A 17,861-nucleotide genomic window follows, 5' to 3' on the forward strand; every position below is an offset into this window, starting at 1 on the left:
CAAGGGGGAGCTCTGTCCCTGGACTGTTGCAGGCCAGCGAGGGTGCTCAGGAGTGTACCCTCTTCATGATAACAAAGAGGGTATGTATCCTTGACAAGTGCTAGTCCACAGGGACATTCCCTGGATAAAATGGAATCAAGCTTGCCTCATTGCAAATTTAACAATGTAGTCAGTATCTGAGGTATATCATTAAACATGGTATGGTTATAACCAACCTAGTTACATAGCGGGTCTACAAAGACACTGGTGCCTCACGGTACTGTTACCCCACTGGTAAAAGTTGAATCTAACGTTAACCTCTCCACTGGATTGTTCTGGTTAACTTGTCTTTAAGGTTCTTTGAAGATTGTGCTGCCTGTTGTACAGCATGGAGTGGGGCCCTGTTGGGGCCTATGATGAGGAACTTTTTAAATAGTGAATCATGCTTCTGCCTACATAGTAAAATAAGATGCACCGTGGGCTTGCTGTTTGGGTTTGCAGTTGCCTCTGGGTATACGCAGTTCTAATACCTGTTTTGGAAATGACAGTTTCCTTTAAAGAAATACTGGGTGAAACCAGACTTTCTAAAAAGCATCCCCAGAACATAAGGACTCCCAGAGAGGCCTGTGGACCTAGTACAGCCTGGCACCCACAGGCAGAATAGTCTCCACCCTAGCTCCCACCAGAGCTGGGAGGCTATGAAGGGGGATTGGTTGGGAGACTGTCCTCTGGGAAATACCAGAGTATGAACGTTCTAGGCTGGGCTCCTCACCCAGTGCACATCTTGCCCTGACCCAGCCTCCTATTCCTGTTTCAGATTCAAGGTATTTGCAGACTATGAAGCCTACATCCAATGCCAGGCCCAGGTGGACCATTTATACCGGGTAAGGCTTGTGGGCCTAGATGTAGTTAGCTAGGTCTGTGTGGTCTGTTTTGGGGTTAGACCATTTCTCAACCTGTGGTTGAGACCAGAGGAGTGGGTTGCTGTTATCAGTATGTCCAGCCTGTCTGTAGGTCAGCTCTCCTGGCATTAGGTGTCATGAAGAAAACCTCTCCTGATAGCCAAGAATAGAATAAGGAACTTGAAAATATCATCCATGGGTCTGGCCCACAAGAATCAAGAGCTTCCCAGAAGGCTCCTTCCACTGAAGTCTGGGGCCTACAGTCTGGGGACAGTTCTAGAGGGCTTGGTCATTTTAGGATATCTGGTCTGCCTGTGGCAGCTGCTCACCAGTTTGTGCTCTTGGCTTAATGTCGTGAGCCATGTCTTAGGAGCCTTTCGAGGACAGGACAGTCCTGGTCCCTTAATCTAGTGTCACTCTTCAGGCCAAGTGAGGGCTTTTCTGTGAGCACATGGTTGCAGACTCTTCTACCACAGGCTGCCCCAAGGCTCAAAGCTTTATCTGTTAACAGCATGATGCTGTGGAAGCATGGGCTCCTAGGATCCCTTAGCTCTGCCAGATGCTAATCAGTCTCCTCTTCCCTTCACAGAATTCCAAGGAGTGGACTAAAAAGGTGATCAGGAATATAGCCTGCTCTGGCAAGTTCTCCAGTGACCGGACCATCACTGAGTACGCCCGGGAGATATGGGGTGTAGAGCCATCTGACCTGCAGATCCCACCCCCCAACCTCCCCAAGGACTAATTATCCCACACAGTGAGACCAGTGGCTTGTTTGGCTGACAGTGCCCATGCCAGTCTTCAGGCACTGCAAGCTGCTGCTGGTCTCTGCTATCCGAAGTGCTTATGCTTCCAGGAAGGACCATGGGGATGGTTTTGAGGACCTGGATAAGGAGGAAGTAGTGTCATCCTCCTGGTTTCTTAGAACTCGTGCAGAGTTCACAGCACAGATGGGCAGAGGTGGTCCCCACAGCCTCAGCCCAGCGTCATCCCAGAGGATGAGCAGGGAGGGAGTGGAGCTGAGCCCCTGAAATCCTGCACATAGCTGAGTGAGCTTAAGCCTTTAGTTTTGGGGTCTGAATAGGGATCTGTGGTGAAGCCAGTATCCTGTGTGTTCTGCTAGTACCTGGGTCACTGTGTGTTCTGCTAGTACCTGGGTCACTAGCTGTAGGGTAGGCCCAACCCCAGTATGTGGTCTTGTTGGCCTGCTGGGTAGAACCTTTGCTTCAGGTTTTATGCTCACAGCTTTCTGTCCTTTGCCCTTGGCTGTACTGAGTATGTGGATGGTTGAGCCATAGAGGCCATGCCTCTGTAGCCATCTGTGGAACCTTGTGGGTGTCATGTAGAACCCAGAACCCCTGGGGAGGAGCACTGAAGAGACCTTTATCCTATATCTGTATTGGTTAAGGACTGGCAATTTTATAGAGGGTTGCTTAGTTCTTCGCTTTTTCAACAGGAAATAACACTTCATGAGGAATTGAAACTAGCTAAAGCCTTCCTTTATAGCAAGTAAACCTTGTACTTGGTCTGGATATTTCTGCCTGGCTGGTGATTCAGCTGCTGGTCCTGTAGTGGGGCCCAGTTCCCACTCTATGCAGCCGCATAGTGAGGAAGAGGGGTTAAGCCCACCCACTACATAAGCCATGCTCCTCCCTGAGGACAGAATCTGCATTAAGTGCTGCCCAAAGAGTGTGTTGTCAGAGGAACTACATAAAACCATCCTTCCAGAGGCTTGGCTTCAGCACCTTGCACTGCTCTGTCTGGTTAGGGGTAGGCAGGAGAACCCCTCACTTTCCTCACTCTGGCAGCGGTTGCTTGGAAGTGTCTTTTCAGGATTCAATTCACCGGAGCCACTGTGGTAGCTTCCAGGGGTGGGTGGGCAGGTTCCAGGGTTGGTCATCTGCTGCCCCGTGCATGAGGTCCCTTGAAGCCACAAAACATGATCACCCCTCTACTACTTGCTGTTATCTCCTTGTATGAGAAATGGATTAAACTTCTCTACCCATGGTTGGTCGCTGTGGTATCTGTATTTCTATCACAACATACAGTGTTAGGTAATTCCCATGGGAGGCTAGAAGCCTGGATAAGAACCATGCAGAATAGGCTATAATGGTCCCTCTGTAACCAGGCCCAAGTTGCTGGCATAAGACCAGTTTATACATGGTCTCTCTGATGACTATATCCTCTTGATAGTGAACAGTGAGTGGGTAACAAAAGATGCGTATACCTCCTCACCAGCTGGGTTTAGTAAAGCTAAGTCCCTGGTCCTAGACTGGTGCAGGGAAGGTTTGTTTCCCACGTCTTGAGAATCACTTAGAGACCTCTATGATGCTTTGGCATGGGTGAGTATAAAGTTCCAGACATGGGTCCTCCAACTAGCCCACACCTGCTAATGCTGGGCTTCTGGCCTTGGAGGAGCAGACAGGTAGATTGCCAAGATCTCCCAGCACTGATACCTTGAGAAGTAAAGTTCTATAGGTTTGACCTGGGGGAAAGTCCAAGATCAGGAAAGGCTGGGTCCTCGGTGGCCTTGCACCTTCCTATGTAGGGAATGTAGATATTTGTACTCAAGTGTATGAACAGGACCGTAGCCCATGGCTGCTCCTCATGTCAGCTCTTGCTAAGCCTTGTGCTCCAACACTTCTCAGCCCTGCTTAGTCTGTAGGTGTGTAGCTTTAGGTCAGGCTGCTTTGACAAAAGGCCAAACACACTTTGTTCGATCAAGACAAACTGGTGAAATGTGTCTGGCACATTTCCGAGTCCTGGTTCTGCAGCTCATATCCTCTGGGAGATCAGTGCTTCTGTGCTGGCAATGCCAGTGTGCCTGCATAGTGTGGTCGTGTGGTCTCTGTCTAGGCCTGCCTTTTATGAGAAGGTGCCTCCAATCAGAGCAGACCTTCGTACTTCCTGTGGGGATTGTTTCTGGGGCAGTGGTCAGGAACAGAACTGAGGGGGCAGCAGAGGAGGGAACTCTGATTCCTTCTTTGTAGAGATAACAATAAACAGACCACCACCGAGATTTTATTCTTAAATAAATGCTCAGTCTACGGCCAGGTTAGGTGACAGACAGGTGGGCAGAATGGAAGTGCAGATCCAGGTGCCCCTTACTGTGGGTGAACAATGCCAGGAGAGGCAGGGAGGGACAGCTGAGGAAGGCAAGCAGGTACATGAGCTAGAGGGGACAAACTGAACCACTTAGAGTCTTTTCTGTGTCTGCCAGGAAAGGCAGAAAGAACCATTTTCCTGTATCTTAAGCGGTGGTGCCAGAGAGCCTGGAGTGCTCTTGAGCTCCTGAGCCCTTCTTCTCAGGCTCCCTATGCCCAGCGTATGGGGTCCACCTATTGTCTATAAGCCTTCCCAAAAAAAGCTCAGATACAGTGGCCACCAGAGGGTCAGGGGACCGCCTGCCTGCCACTGGGTTTTCCTCACAGCCGTCTGTGGAGCCTCTGCCCGCTGTGTCTGAGTCCTCTTTCTAGGTATGCACTGGGCTCCTGAGCACCACAGGTGGTGGCACTCTGGGCTTCTGGGTGCCAGACTGCTGTCCAGGGGAGAAGGGAAGGAAGGTGGTTCTTCATGCTCCTCACGGGCCAGTCTCAGTGCTGGCGCTCCGGTTCCGACTTCCCCAGGAATTCCCTAGAGCGGAGAAGGAGAAGTATGAGTCAAACTGGCTTGGACCTAAGACCACGAGCCCCACAGTCCTCAGATGCCCGAGGACTTATGTGGTGGAGGCAGCAAAGAATCTGGGGCTACAGGCCACCTGACGAAAAAGCCCTCAGAGTGAGGCAGGAAAAACACTGTGGCTCTCAGGTCAAAACCCAGGCAAAGTTGGGCTTCGGGGCTCCATATTCAATTGAGTTTTCTGCCATATTCCCTTTTATAATGGGGAGGGGAAAGATGTCAATTCCAAATACAACAACTTACTCAGCTCCCTGCCCCAAATGGCAACTTTACTGTAATGTAGCTTTGCCTCTGGAATTCTCAAAGGAGCTAGGGTCTGGACTACACAGGATACTGCTCTTCGGGAGAGAAGTTGGGCAACCAATTTTAGTCACAGGTTGGGAATAACTGACCCTTGGCCCACTTCCCAAGCCTGCCAGTGCCAATAGGGGAACTGCTTCTCTCAGCAGCAACGGTGCTCTCCAAGTAGCCCGGTGCCCTGGGTTCATGTGCTACACAGCAGCCCAAGTACGCTGCCCTCTCCTTGGTGCACAGGACGGTTAGACTGAATGGTGGTGGGTGGAGCCTGGGTCATCTGACAAGGAGCTAGGTGATGATTGGGGGAATCTATGGAGAAGCATGGCGGATAGCCATGCATGGGAGGCCAGTCAGAAACTGCTCGTTGTTACTCCACACTCATACTTCGCTTCTGGGCTGCAACCTACATTTTACCCAAGAGTCTGACTGGTATGCAGTAGCCAGGAATGGCCTCCCTTTAGGAAGCTGTATCCTGTACTCCATATGAAGCCTTCCATGTACTGAGAGGGGTGCATATGTACACTGAAAGGCCCTCAGGATGTTCACACACTCTGTACACACATGGCAGCTTGTGAGTAAGCATGGTGCGTGTGCACACTGTTAGGCACTCCCCTATACGTGTTCATGTGTGTGTGTACAATGCGTCCAGGAAGACCACGAGCCTCATCTGATCATATTATCCAGAAGAAAGGAAAACAAACTGTAACACCTGGTGTTGGTGGAAGGCTCTTGAATCACTGTCACCCTGCAGTACATCTCGGAGCTACTCAAGTGGCTTTCAGTGGCTGTCGCTTGCTGCACAGCTAGTTGCGAGGCGCCACTGTGCAGAAAGGCTCAAGGATTAGAAGAGAACGTCTCACCTCAGTATCCGTGGAAGCTCTGGACTCTTGTAGATGTACTTATGTCTGTAGCCAAGGTCTGAGTGAAAGGGAATGAACTGGACTTTGAAGTCTCGGAAACTTCTAGATGGCGCAGCAATGTTGTATAGCTGGTGAGAGGGAGAAATAAATCAGCCTAGAGCCCAAGAGAGAACCACCTATGACCGCTCTTTCAATAAAGACTGGTGCTTCCTCCAGAGAACAGCTCAAGTACCATGTACACTGCTTCTGTCATTACAGCCTACACAGCCAGGGTCCAAGAAGCCAGAGTCTGGGCTAACAGGCCAAATGCTAGGCATGGCCACTTCCTTACAGACTACCATTTATGACACCCTTTCTGCCCTTATTCTTCCAGAGTGTTCTTGCTAAGAGGGGCAGCTCAGATGCAGAGGCAGAGACAACGTAGTTCCAGCTCAGTTCTATGCACCATGGATGCACTGCTGGGCAGTGCACGCTCTCTTGGATGGCTTCATCTTCTGTGTACCTTAGAAAGCCTGCCCAAAGTGAGTCCTGTGCCACGTCTGCTGATGAGGCATGGCGAGCATTCCTCTACGCTCTCCTGTGCCCAGTATGGTGTTCTTACCCTACATTCCCGCTCCCCTCCACAAATCTAAGCCAGCTTTCTAGCAGTAAAGTCAAAGCAGATTTAGTAGAATCAAGTGCGAGGTCCCTTCAGTTTATCCCCAAGGCAAGAATACAGCCTAGATGTCTTCACATCAGTTCTGCCAGCTGAGCCACTGGTGGTCCCCTCAATTCTCCCCTGTCAGTCTGGGTTCTAATGCTTGTTTGTCATAGTTTCTGGTGGATAGAACAGCAGTCTGCTCTTGACCCTGACATCATCAGACCTCATAGGCTGTCAAGCACCAGGAAAAGATGCAGATGAATATGACAGAAGCCCATTCCATGACACAGTGGGCAGGGCCTGCTTCCCTACTTTGCCTGCCCAATCTGGTCCACACTGAGGGCCAATAGCAACTCCTGTACCAGGGACAGAGTCCCACAACACCTACCTTTCTGCCGAGATGGAAGGGTACAACTGGGTCATCCTCAGCATGCAAGATGAGCAGAGGACAGGAGATGTGCTTCACACTGTAGGAGAAAGGGGTTGTTAGGTGGAGACAAAGAATGCTCGCCTGTACGCCTCACCCTGGGTTTATGGTGTGCTCTTCCTTGGTGCTTAACAGCCTAAATGTAGCTAGGTTTCTTTTTACTACAGAACTAAGAAGTAACTACTTAGATTTTTTTGTTTTGTTTTGTTTGAAATAACTATGTATTTTATCTAGGTGACAGATGACAATCTAGAGGTCATTTTACTCCCCAACATCTGACCCCTGTGTATTTTATGTAAATGGAAAACCATTAACTTTGCCAGTAGATACATTAATAGTAAAAACAACAACAATCTTTACAAATAAGGGTATTTAAGTGCTGTAAGAATTACTGCAAATGGATATTACTATAAATCTGTTGATTCAAAGAATCAGTGCTCTACTTAATCTTGTGCAATTGACATTTAAGTCATTCTAGCTTTGAGCCTCGAATGGCAAATAGCACAACAGGTCCAATAGAGCCAGAGTTCTTCAGCCACAAAGTAGACAGAGCAGCTCCCAGGACTGGCCAGGGCACTGAAGCAGCCACCTGAGCTGTTTCAATCTTGAGCTCTAGAGCTGTGTGCTTCCCTGAGGTAGCAGCACAGTGCCATCCCAACACATGAAGCAGGACCCAGTCTCGAGAGAGACTGCGACCCCAAATATAACCTCCTACTAGATGGCATCCAGCACATAAAGGACTCACGGTGGTGCATTTCTTGTGTATATACCCACACACATACATGCATGTGTAGGTAAAGGCCAGAGGATAATCTGGACACCATCTCCAGGTGCCTGCCTATCTTTTGTTTTGAAACTGAATCTCTTACTGTCCTAAGGCAATCAGAATCCCATCTCTGCCTTCTTAGCACTGGACTTACAAGCATTAGCCTCTTGCCTGGCTATTTTACATGGGTGTTGAAGCTTAAAGTCAGGTCTTCATGCTTATAAGACAAGCATCCGATGGTGGAGCATCTGATAAGCTAGTTCCCTTCAACCTGAGCCTCTTGGAGAAAATGGCAAATCCTTGGTACAGAACCTGTCCATGTGAGGTTAGGAAGGTCCCATTTATACATGAGGCTACTATGCAGGTGACTTCAGGTTCCACTGGTGCATGGTGCCGCAGCTATCTTTGTGGGAGAGCTGGAGCCAAAGGCAGCTTCCTGGGGCCAATACTCATATTTTTTTAAAAGCAAATTTGCTTTGCTCAGATAACTTTTCTTTAAAATCTACAATGGTAATACTTAAGCAAAGGGGTTTTTGTAATGGTTACTTAAATTTTAGTCTGGTGTATTTTTATTTTTAGAACCAAAATACATACTTGAAGGAAAACTGCTTATATTTTCACATCTATTCAATGTAGTCACTGTTAAATTTAAATACTGCTTTAATGTCTATTCAGAGGCCCTGGTTTCTAGACTGGAAAAATTATTATATGAGCAAAAATGTGCTATTAATCTTTTATACTTCTTTACTTTTATGTCAGAAGAAAAAAGTGTCCCTTTTATAATGACTGTTTTCATTATTGGCTTGCTCAGCATTCGCTGTGCAATCCTGACAATCTAATGTGATTTCTGGAGCCTATATAGCAGGCATCTGTAATCCCAGCACCCCTGCCGTAAGACAGGAAACAGAGGCAGAGCCCAGAAGCTGTGTGTCAGCTAGCCTAGACTATGCAGGTCAGCTAGCTTAGACTATGCAGCATGGCAGAAATAGCAAGAAAGAACCTGCCTGACAAGGTGAAAGGAGAAACCTGAAACACTGACTCCATATGCAAACTGTGGCATAGACAGACCTTGCTCTGTCATCTAAACGTTTTCTCTTATTTCTAATACTAAGCTCAACCTGACTTTCCCTTTCAAAAGACACCCTCTCGGAGACCAACCATGAGTCTGCTGAAGTCCACTCTGTCATACTAACACTGCGCTGAGTCATGGGGTGGGGGTGTCCTGTGTCCTTCTATTCACTCTAGGACAATACTCACTTTTCATCATTTGCAAATTTAATTCCACTGCTTGTAATGGGGTCGAGGAAGAACCAGTCAAAGCCAGGGAAGTATCGGTATATCTGAACAAGACAGAAAGCGTTTTCAGAAGGGCTAAGACAGCTAGCTGTGCAGAAGGAAAAGGCTAAGAGTTATGGCAGTTTAGGTTCAGGGAATTAGGGAGATGTGCAATTTCCATTTCCAGCTTTGTCCTGGCTTTGTGACTGGGGACAGAAGACTCATCTGCCAGCCCCATAGATCAAATGGGGTTTCCATACCTCACATGCAACCAGAAACCAGACTCTCCACACACAAGAAGAAAGATACCCACCAAGGAAAAAGGAATCAAAGGCTGTTTCCTCACAAAATGTCAGGGGAAAGCAGTACCAATGACATGAGAAAATAAATGGGTGCTCAGGCCCACAGCTGGAGCATGAGATCTCCTGTCAACACAGATGCTCCGGGTCACACACTGGTCAGGAGCTGAAGTGGGAAGATAGGAGGGCAGGGCCAGGAAAACGATGGGTCCCACCAGATGAGGGAGAGGTGGGAAAGGACCGGTCCTAGAGTCTTTAGCAAAGTTACCTGAACTTTATTCTGATAGAATCCTGGGAAGTCCAACTCTCCAGTGCACTGAACCTGGGTTCCAATAATCCTCTAGAACCCAGAGTGTAGGCTCCACCCCAAGGAGGGAGCTAATCTGCAGCCTTCCACAGCACCAAGTGGGCAGTGATGCTGTGAGATCAGGTGTGCAGTGAAGCCAAGGAGGACTGGGTATGCACTCTGGCCACAGGGGCAAAGCCTCCTACAATACCCTTCTTTGGCAGCTCTATGGGCAGCCAGTGCCTAGAACTAGGAGTCTTTAGTAAATGTGAAATGGTTTCTTTTATGATGACTAGTTTCATTATCTACTTGCTCTGATTTTCACAATAATTATTTTAATAATGAAAACACATTTTTCATAAAATCATATACTTGCCACTGAAAATGGATGACTCTTTGCTTCTTCACGAATATTTGTGAATGGAGACTCCAATATAAGGGCATCTGGTGGCGTCTCTGCATAGACAAAGAGTTGACAGAGAGTAAGAAGTGACAGAGCCAGTGAGGCTAGGTGGCTGGGGTGTGTAGACAGGACAGAGAGCCCAAGCACCCACTTTTGCAGGAGTCTCCCACCACTATCAGCCCCAGCCCCAAAGGGGCTCCAGATAACTTTGAAGGATCCTATTGGGAGGGCAGGTTGGGGTAAACTCTGAGCACACCTGGGGCCCCATCCTTGATGGTCAGCTCATGCTATTACTGTGCTGCTTGCCAGTTAGAACTTGTTTACCAAAAACACATAGCAGGAACTGGATCACTAACATGTACAACAAGGTACCTAGCCACACAGTGCCTGGCTCCCTCACCTCGCTCACAGAGACGCCGTACCAGATTTGTTGCCACTCTGGAAAGAAAAAACAGTTCAGCTGAATTCTGATGAAACTTTAAGTGAAGCTGTGCTGATCCTGGAAAATGCTCAGAGAATCTGACCTGAGAAGCTAACTGAGAGCTTCAGGGTGAGTGGGAGGAACAAGGTGAACCATACGTTGACCTTTCTTAGAAGGTGACAACAGCCACCCTCCTGTCCTCAGGTATGTGATCTTTCTCCAGGAACAATCTCCCACAGGTTGCCCTGGCCCTTTCCTTTAGCTGGTACACTGGCTGGTTGGTACGGTTACAGCTGAGAGACAGGAGGACTTGTCATCAGGGCCAGGGACTTCCTACTGTGTTAGAACAACACCTGGTAGATGCCATACAAACAGCCAAAGAAATGGCCAGCATCTTTCCACTGGGGTACCCACTCTCCTCCCATGAAGGGCTGCAGGATGATACCCAAGTGAGGGAAAAGGGCTAAGAAAAGGCTAAGCCAGTGCAGGGCAGAGGAAGGGCTCAGCAGACAAGGACCAAAGCTCTGTTTGGGACTTGGTTCTGCAGAATCCAGGTTGCCCATCACATCTTTCTTGTGGATCTTCCCTGCTAAGCTGAACATGCCAAAGTGACAAAGCTGCTTCCAAACATCTCTACCTAGAGTTTTTGGACTCAGTGGTTGGTAAGCACACCCCAAGTCATAGCTAACAGAGTCTAGGTATTCTGTCTGCACTCTGAAAGTACTTTGGGACAAGAGCTCCCTGGAAAACTGGCTGCAATCTCTACTGCCCATATTGGTTCTAAGGCACTTCTGAACTCAGAAATTAAAAATTAAAGAAAATTAAAATCAAAGAAAATTAAAATTAAAGAAATTCAATCTCTCTTTACCCCCTACACAGGGACAGGAACCTAGGACTGATGGATGATGCTACAGGCTCAGAGGCATGGGGCTGCTTCAGAGGTCACACGTTAGGCCTGCCTTGACTACATCACCCTTTTGCTTTGAGAGCTCTTACCCAGTGCCCAGCGAATGGCCCCAAATATACACAGGATTATCACCACTTCTTGCTTTGATCCAGTCAAAAACATGGAGTGCGTCATATGTCATGCCTCGCTCCGATGGTGTTCCTACTGAGTCACCCCAACCTGAGAGAGAGGAATGTCAAAGGCAGTTTGTGAAACTAAAGTAGCTCCAGTAAAAGCTGCCCCATAAGCAACTGCAGCCCTCTCTGTGTGCCCTCATTTCCATTCCAGCTCTGGTGGCAGAGACACAGGCAGCAGGGCACAGAAGTGAACTTTCCCTACTTTTGATGGCTGACTAACCAGACAGCCCTGTCATTCTACATGCCTTTCAGATTGGTAACTAACAGAATAGTCAGCAAAGCACACACCAGAACCTCAAATCCATGTGCTGCTGGCACCTGCCCACAGGTGCAAGCATCCTTCAAGCTAGTTCTTCCTCTGCTCTACCGACAGGTCAGCACTGAGGCTCATGAGGACCAGGCCAGGTGGACTTCTGATAAGAGGAGCCCAGTCTGCCCAGGGTCAACAGAAGGAGGCCAAAGAAGAGGAAGTCATGAGGCAACTCTGATTCTCCTTCTAATCTCCAGCGAAGATCAAGTACAAATTGCCTTTCAGTGGCTCAGCTCTGAGTCATCATCACATGACTTATATATACCACAAGTCTCAGAAATAAAATTATGCTGGTGAGCAAACCCATAATTATAATACCAGCCTCCAAATCCAGGGAAGAAGAGCTGAGGAGGGACTTAGTGAAAAGCTTAGGATATCTTGTAGGAGACAGACCTGGGAACATGAAAGAAAAGACAGGAACAGAAACTAGGAGCATAGTCAGAGATAGAATGGGATTGTTCCACATCACACACACAGGCAGAGACTCGGGCCTGAAAGAGAAAATGCAGGGGATATCTTCTTGATAGATGACAAGAAGAGAACACAGAAGGGAGGAGGCCTTCTTTTTTATCACCCTAGGGTCTCAGCACATATGAGAAAGAATGTTTCTAAAAGCCTTTGCAGAATGGAGAAGGCAGAAAGCAGGAAAAGAAGCAGGCTTTCCAGCTCTCCGATTAATTCATCCTTTTGTTTGTTTTGATGTTGTTTATTGTTGTTGGTTTTTTTTTTTGTTTTTTTTTTGTTTTTGTTTTTGTTTTTTTTGCATCTCTGTGTAGTCCTGGCTATCCCAGAACTCCCTCTGTAGAGAGAGCTGGCCTTGAACTCAGAAATCCATCTGTCTCTGCCTGCCTAGAGCTGGGATTAAAGGCATGTGCAATCACCACCTGACTCAAAACATTGATCCTGATGGAACTTTCTGTATCCAAACCCATCACTGTATTCAGCAGAACAGTGGCTCCTGGAGAAGCTCACATCTTAGTCACAGAACTGGTAAACATGTGACCCTTAGGCCAGGGGAGTTAAGCTGCAGAAAGAATGAAGGCCACTATGGAGTGAGTCAGCCTTGATATCAGGGAATCTGGGTAAAGCCCAAGTATTCATAAACACTTTGATAACAGAAAGAGAAGTCAGGGCTGGAGAGATGGCTCAGTGGTTAAGAGCACTTGCTCCTCTTCCAAAGGTCCTGAGTACAATTTTCAGCACCCACACGGTGGCTCACAACCACCTGTAATGGGATCTGATGCCCACTTCTGGCACTCAGGCAGACATGCAGAAAAGGAAAGAAAAAAGAGAAGGCAAGTGCCAGGACCTCTCTGCAGCTAGCAAAGGCAAGTGGTAGAGCCACTCCAGAAGCCACGGAAGAGCAAAGCCCACAGACACTTTGATTCTATCTCAGAGGTTGAAGATTTTATACTTCTAATCTCCATAACCACAAGATAGTAAATTTGCTTTGTTTTAATATATACTGTTTGTGGTAACTTGTTACATCAACAAAAGGAAACTAATATAAATCCCCCTTGCAGGTAACAGTGGCTTCCTCTATCCCTTAGTCCAAGGACATCTGAGTCACTGCACTCCCTAGAGGAATCAAACAAGCTAGCTGAGCAGCCTTTGTCCCCTGAACTCTCCAACTGGGGATTCTCTGGGAAAATATTCCTTTAAAACAGTTGTTCACTGTTAAAAAGGTATTCCTGCTGCTTATTAATCAGAATACTCATGGCATATATCAAACTGGATTCTCAGTCTTCTCAGCGGCAACCCTGACAAAGAACAAAAAGAAAGAAGCAGGGCTACCCAAGAAGACAGGAATCTATCTGCTCTCAATGAATCTTTTTCCAGTTTCCATTGTTTTACCAAGACTAGCTCTGCTACTGAGATAGTGTCTTATATCCAGCTGCAGGGAAAACCTGAGTCCAGTAAAGAGAAAAGACAGTATTTTCTGCATTTAAATGTTGCTATCCGGGCACTGGCAGTAAAGTCAGCACCCAGATGCTATAACAGGATGTCTACCACACTTCCCACTGACAGCACAGTCCGTGCACGCCCAGAATTGCACAAACAAGTTGCCTGCCTCACTTCCAAGCTCTCACACAAGTCTGCCCAGCAAGTATAATCAGAAGTGAGGGTGTGATTATTCTTAAAAGGAACCTCACCTCTGTAGTCGAAGGTGACCACGTGGTAACCCAGGGAACTCAGCACCTATAACGTGAAAGACATCCATTATTGGCAACCCGTCTTGGACTGAGCAGCTTACTTCCCCCAAAACCCATGCAGAGTTCTGCCCTGAGTCATGCATACAGTGGGAACTTAACAGACTGTTGACATGCAGCTCCTGCCTGGACCTGCTGTTGTAGAATGTTCTAACTTCCTCTGGCTAAGCAACATGCCTTTTCTGCTGATGCTCAGATGGCCAAGTGACCAGCTCCTCCACCTCTCAGGATAATGCTTAACAACACAGGACAGCAGACAGCTCTCAGGTACTGTCAATAGCCTGAGGTAGGCAGGGTGTTGGTGGACCTCAGAGACTTCATTTTAGGAACCTTACTGCAACCTAGGATTTCTCGGATTTTGTTGAATTTTTCTATATTTTAAAAAAAAAATCCCCACAGAAATCCTTACTAGCTGCTCTTGCCCATTCTCATTAAGATAATAATTCTGGGCAATAGTGGCCCACACCTTTAATCTCAGCACTCAGGAGGCAGAGGTAATTGGATCTCTAAGTCTGAGGCCAGCCTGGTCTACAGACTAAGTTCCAGGGCAGTCAGGGATACATGGAGAAAACTTGTCTTGAAAAACCAAACCAAACAAACGAACAAAAAAAAACCCCAAAACCCCCAAAACCCAAACCAATCATTACTCATGTGCAGTGTACAATACACTGGCTTGGGTATGCCTAGAACAATGAAAGAGACTTTCATGCCACCACTGTCACCTAGAGCCACCTAGCACTCCACCTTCAGGAAGATACAGTGCTTTTCCAGGGAACAGCCTGGTAAATACTGCTCTCTCCTAGCCAGCACCCAGAGCTTAGTGGACTTGGACAAGGAGAGCTGTTTCTACTACAGAAAACAATGTCAAATTCCTTTCATGTCATTAGCAAATACCTGGGACAGAATCCCCAAAGTGTATGCATTGGTTTTGGAGCCCATTTCAGAAGCAACACACAGAAGAACCACGGAAAAACTAGTGGGCATGACCTTCCGGCATGTCCATGAATGGTGACTTTTCAGAGTGGCTAATTCAAGTGACCCCTTCTATTCCAGCATTCTGCAGCAAACAGCACTGCCCCTCTGGGCCATTGGCACTCACCTTGTACAGCTCCACACGGTGGTCGCCTCCTCTGCAGCATAAAAAAAAGAGAAACAGTAAGTAGCGTTAGTGCCCCTGCTCAAGGTAGGGCACAGGATGAGTCTGGAATCCCAGAGCTAGAGGGATGGCTCAGTAGTTAAGAATGCTTACTGTTCTTTCAGAGGGTCTGGGTTGAGTTCCCAATACCCACATTAGGTGCCTTAGACCTGTTTGTAACTACAGTTCCAAAGGATCTGATGCCCTCTGACATTTGTGGATACCTGCATGCACATAGTGTATATAAACATATAGGCACAGATATATATTAAAAAAAATTAAATCTGGGATCCCAAAGCCCTTTTCAAAGAAAAGCCTGTGGTAGACACATGACTCTTTGGATCCACCTAAGTGGCATCAAACTTATTTCTAGCACCTTAGGGTATTTCTTAATTATTATATGTAGTTCTTCAATAGGAACAAATACTTAATAGCCCTAGATTCAAGAGATACATGGAAACACAACACACTTCCACCTTGCCTGCCCATGCTACCCAGCTCTCCCCAGCATCCCAGGGCCAAGGCCACCTGTGTGCATGGAAACTGTGTCAAGGAACTCGTCCAGGTACCTTCCTATTTTGCCACTTATTTCCTATCTGTACCCCCTGGTCATGGATCTCCTTTCCATGTGCTGCCTCATCAGGATACACACTAACGTCCTTTCATATGCCATACACACATGTGGACTGTAAGTAGACATAGTGAGTCCTGGACCAACATGCTGGACCTTCATCAGGAGACCTTTGTTAACTCATAGTATATGAGACTGGCTAGCTCCTCAGCAGAGCAGGGTCTTAACCAAGCATTTGCTAATCTGTTCTTCATCCTTCAAACCTATGTTCCTTCTTTTATAATGAGCACTGAGGCCATTTCAGGTATATGGTGAGTGGGAATGCCATTGCAAGGACACACGAATGAGTTCAAGTAGTAAAACCTATGCACTGCAGCACAAACATGCAAGGAAATGTGTTCAAGACCAGAAGGAAATCATGCCAGATGCTTTTAGTTATCTTTGTAAGACAGCTTTTCTAAACTCTCCAAACTCCCTCCAGTGACTTAAAACACAAAGTGGGCCTGAGAGCTCAGAAAGCTACACCTTCATGAGACTTCAAAGCTATGATTATTCAGACTGATGGACAGGGGACTGTGCTTGGGGAGGGAGGACTAGCCAGAGAAGCATCTCAGCAAGTGAGCCAAAGCATTTAAGAGATGGGGTGTAGACAGGACTAGACAGAATGCAGGCACTATAGGCAGTCTCCGGGACTAGGAGGGCACAGCAAAGCACTGAATGTCATATTCTTTCCAGACATAACACTACAGGAAAGCTTTGTCCTTTTTATTTAACACATTACTATCAGAAACATGTGCCACAGCCAACTACAATTTTCTCACTAATGGAAAGATGCTTTGAGAGCTGTTTATAGCTACTTGGTCTTTGAAAAGAAGAGAAACCTTATTGCAGCCTGTCCTCAACAAAGCAGACTGCAAACTCTACAGAGCAGTAGCCAAACATTCTGCTCTTGGCACAGAGACCAGCCTCGTGGGCAGTGCTTCTGGGTTCTTTCTACAATGCCCTCTGCATGGCTCCATTAGCAGATATCTACCCAGGATTGCCTTCCCTTCTAAAAAGACCCATACATTATTTTTCTTGCTGTTTCTACCTATAAAAGGTCTACCCTGAAGCTACTGCTGCCCTGCTGGTGAGGGGCTGCCTCCCTTCTGGCTCCTTCAGGCTCTCTCACAGGCAATCCAAAGAAGCATAGAAAAAGGGACCCTGTTATTTTCAAACAATACTCTTCTTTCAAAAATGTACCTCCTCTGCCCTTTCCAAACAACATGCTGTGGTATAAAAAGAATGTGGGCTTTTCAGGTGGGAGAGCAGCTCCAGCTTAAGCCAGCCTGAAGTCCTTAAACCCACTCACAAGAAGCATTTGAGCTAAAACAGAAAGGCTCAAATGAACAAAGTGTGGACTTTTTCAACAGTCCACTAGGACACACTGATGTTTCTGTGTTGATATGTGAAGACTACCAGCAGACAGCTCACATACACAGACAGCCTAGGACAGACATGTTTATACATGCTCAGTGTTCAGCTTCCACTCTGGCCACTTTTCAATATGCTCTGCCTCTATTTTTAGAAGTGTGAAGAAAAAGGAAGAGGAAGAAGAGGATGGGGAGGAAGAAGAGGAGGGAGGAAAAAGAAGAGGAGGAAGAAGAGGAAGAGTGCAGAAAGAAACACCCTATGGCTAGAGGAAGAAACACATCTCCTTCCACATGTTCAAGGTGCAGCTTCCAAAGCTGCCTGCTGCTCAGCACTGTCTCCCAGAGAGCTCTGGGCAGAGGAGACCCACAGGGCCTTAGCACACAGGTCTGCCTCCAAACTCTCCCAGCCCCAGAAAAACTATACCTTTCCTTTGTTCTGGAGAAGCTTTGCATGCAGTAGGTCAGTAAACTTGATTACAAAGACCACAGGCCTGCTTCACAGTCTAAGCTAATAAATTTTCAGCCTAGGAAGGAGACAGGTGCTGCACAGAGGTCGTACCACTTGTGTGGGCTTACCTGGTGCCTGCATTCCCATGCAAATATAGTATGATGGCGTGGTTAGAAGCCAGGGCATCCTCATACCACATCTGGTCTTTCCCTTGGGCATTCTTCCACCAGACAGAGGGGATGGTGTGCCTGGAGACAGAAGCAGAGAGGGGCAGTGGAGTCAGATACCCCTTCTGCACACAGCGGCACCTACATTAAGGTCATGTACAAGACAGAAGGATGGGTGGCACATTATCTCACCCCTAATAGAAGTAACTGAAACTGTAAGCTGCAAGCTCAGCTGCTGACTGCCTTAGAGAGAACAAAGGACCTCTTGCTGGTCAAATAGCTTGTTCAAATGTGA

The 17,861-nt window shown here is 47.2% G+C and overlaps 2 protein-coding genes across 5 annotated transcripts in view; one reads left to right on the forward strand and one right to left on the reverse strand.

Annotated features, from left to right (window-relative positions):
- Window positions 1–2,885, forward strand: part of Pygb (glycogen phosphorylase B) — a 48,195-nt gene extending 45,310 nt beyond the window's left edge. The window contains exons 19-20 of the mRNA XM_034496678.2: window positions 797–863; window positions 1,471–2,885. Of these exons, the coding sequence (XP_034352569.1) occupies window positions 797–863; window positions 1,471–1,623 (220 nt within the window). The 3' untranslated portion in view covers window positions 1,624–2,885. The remainder of the gene's footprint in view (window positions 1–796; window positions 864–1,470) is intronic.
- Window positions 2,886–3,883: 998 nt separating this feature from the next.
- Window positions 3,884–17,861, reverse strand: part of Abhd12 (abhydrolase domain containing 12, lysophospholipase) — a 68,140-nt gene continuing 54,162 nt past the window's right edge. For all 4 annotated transcript variants that reach the window (XM_034496679.2, XM_076929941.1, XM_034496680.2 and 1 more), the window contains 10 exons: window positions 17,528–17,647; window positions 14,933–14,963; window positions 13,777–13,822; window positions 11,227–11,356; window positions 10,210–10,247; window positions 9,783–9,862; window positions 8,804–8,886; window positions 6,742–6,820; window positions 5,714–5,841; window positions 3,884–4,511 (listed from right to left, as the gene is read on the reverse strand). In XM_034496679.2, the coding sequence (XP_034352570.1) occupies window positions 4,472–4,511; window positions 5,714–5,841; window positions 6,742–6,820; window positions 8,804–8,886; window positions 9,783–9,862; window positions 10,210–10,247; window positions 11,227–11,356; window positions 13,777–13,822; window positions 14,933–14,963; window positions 17,528–17,647 (775 nt within the window). In that variant the 3' untranslated portion in view covers window positions 3,884–4,471. The remainder of the gene's footprint in view (window positions 4,512–5,713; window positions 5,842–6,741; window positions 6,821–8,803; window positions 8,887–9,782; window positions 9,863–10,209; window positions 10,248–11,226; window positions 11,357–13,776; window positions 13,823–14,932; window positions 14,964–17,527; window positions 17,648–17,861) is intronic.

This window comes from Arvicanthis niloticus, chromosome 2 (assembly GCF_011762505.2).
Source record: "Arvicanthis niloticus isolate mArvNil1 chromosome 2, mArvNil1.pat.X, whole genome shotgun sequence".
Taxonomy (NCBI): domain Eukaryota; kingdom Metazoa; phylum Chordata; class Mammalia; order Rodentia; family Muridae; genus Arvicanthis; species Arvicanthis niloticus.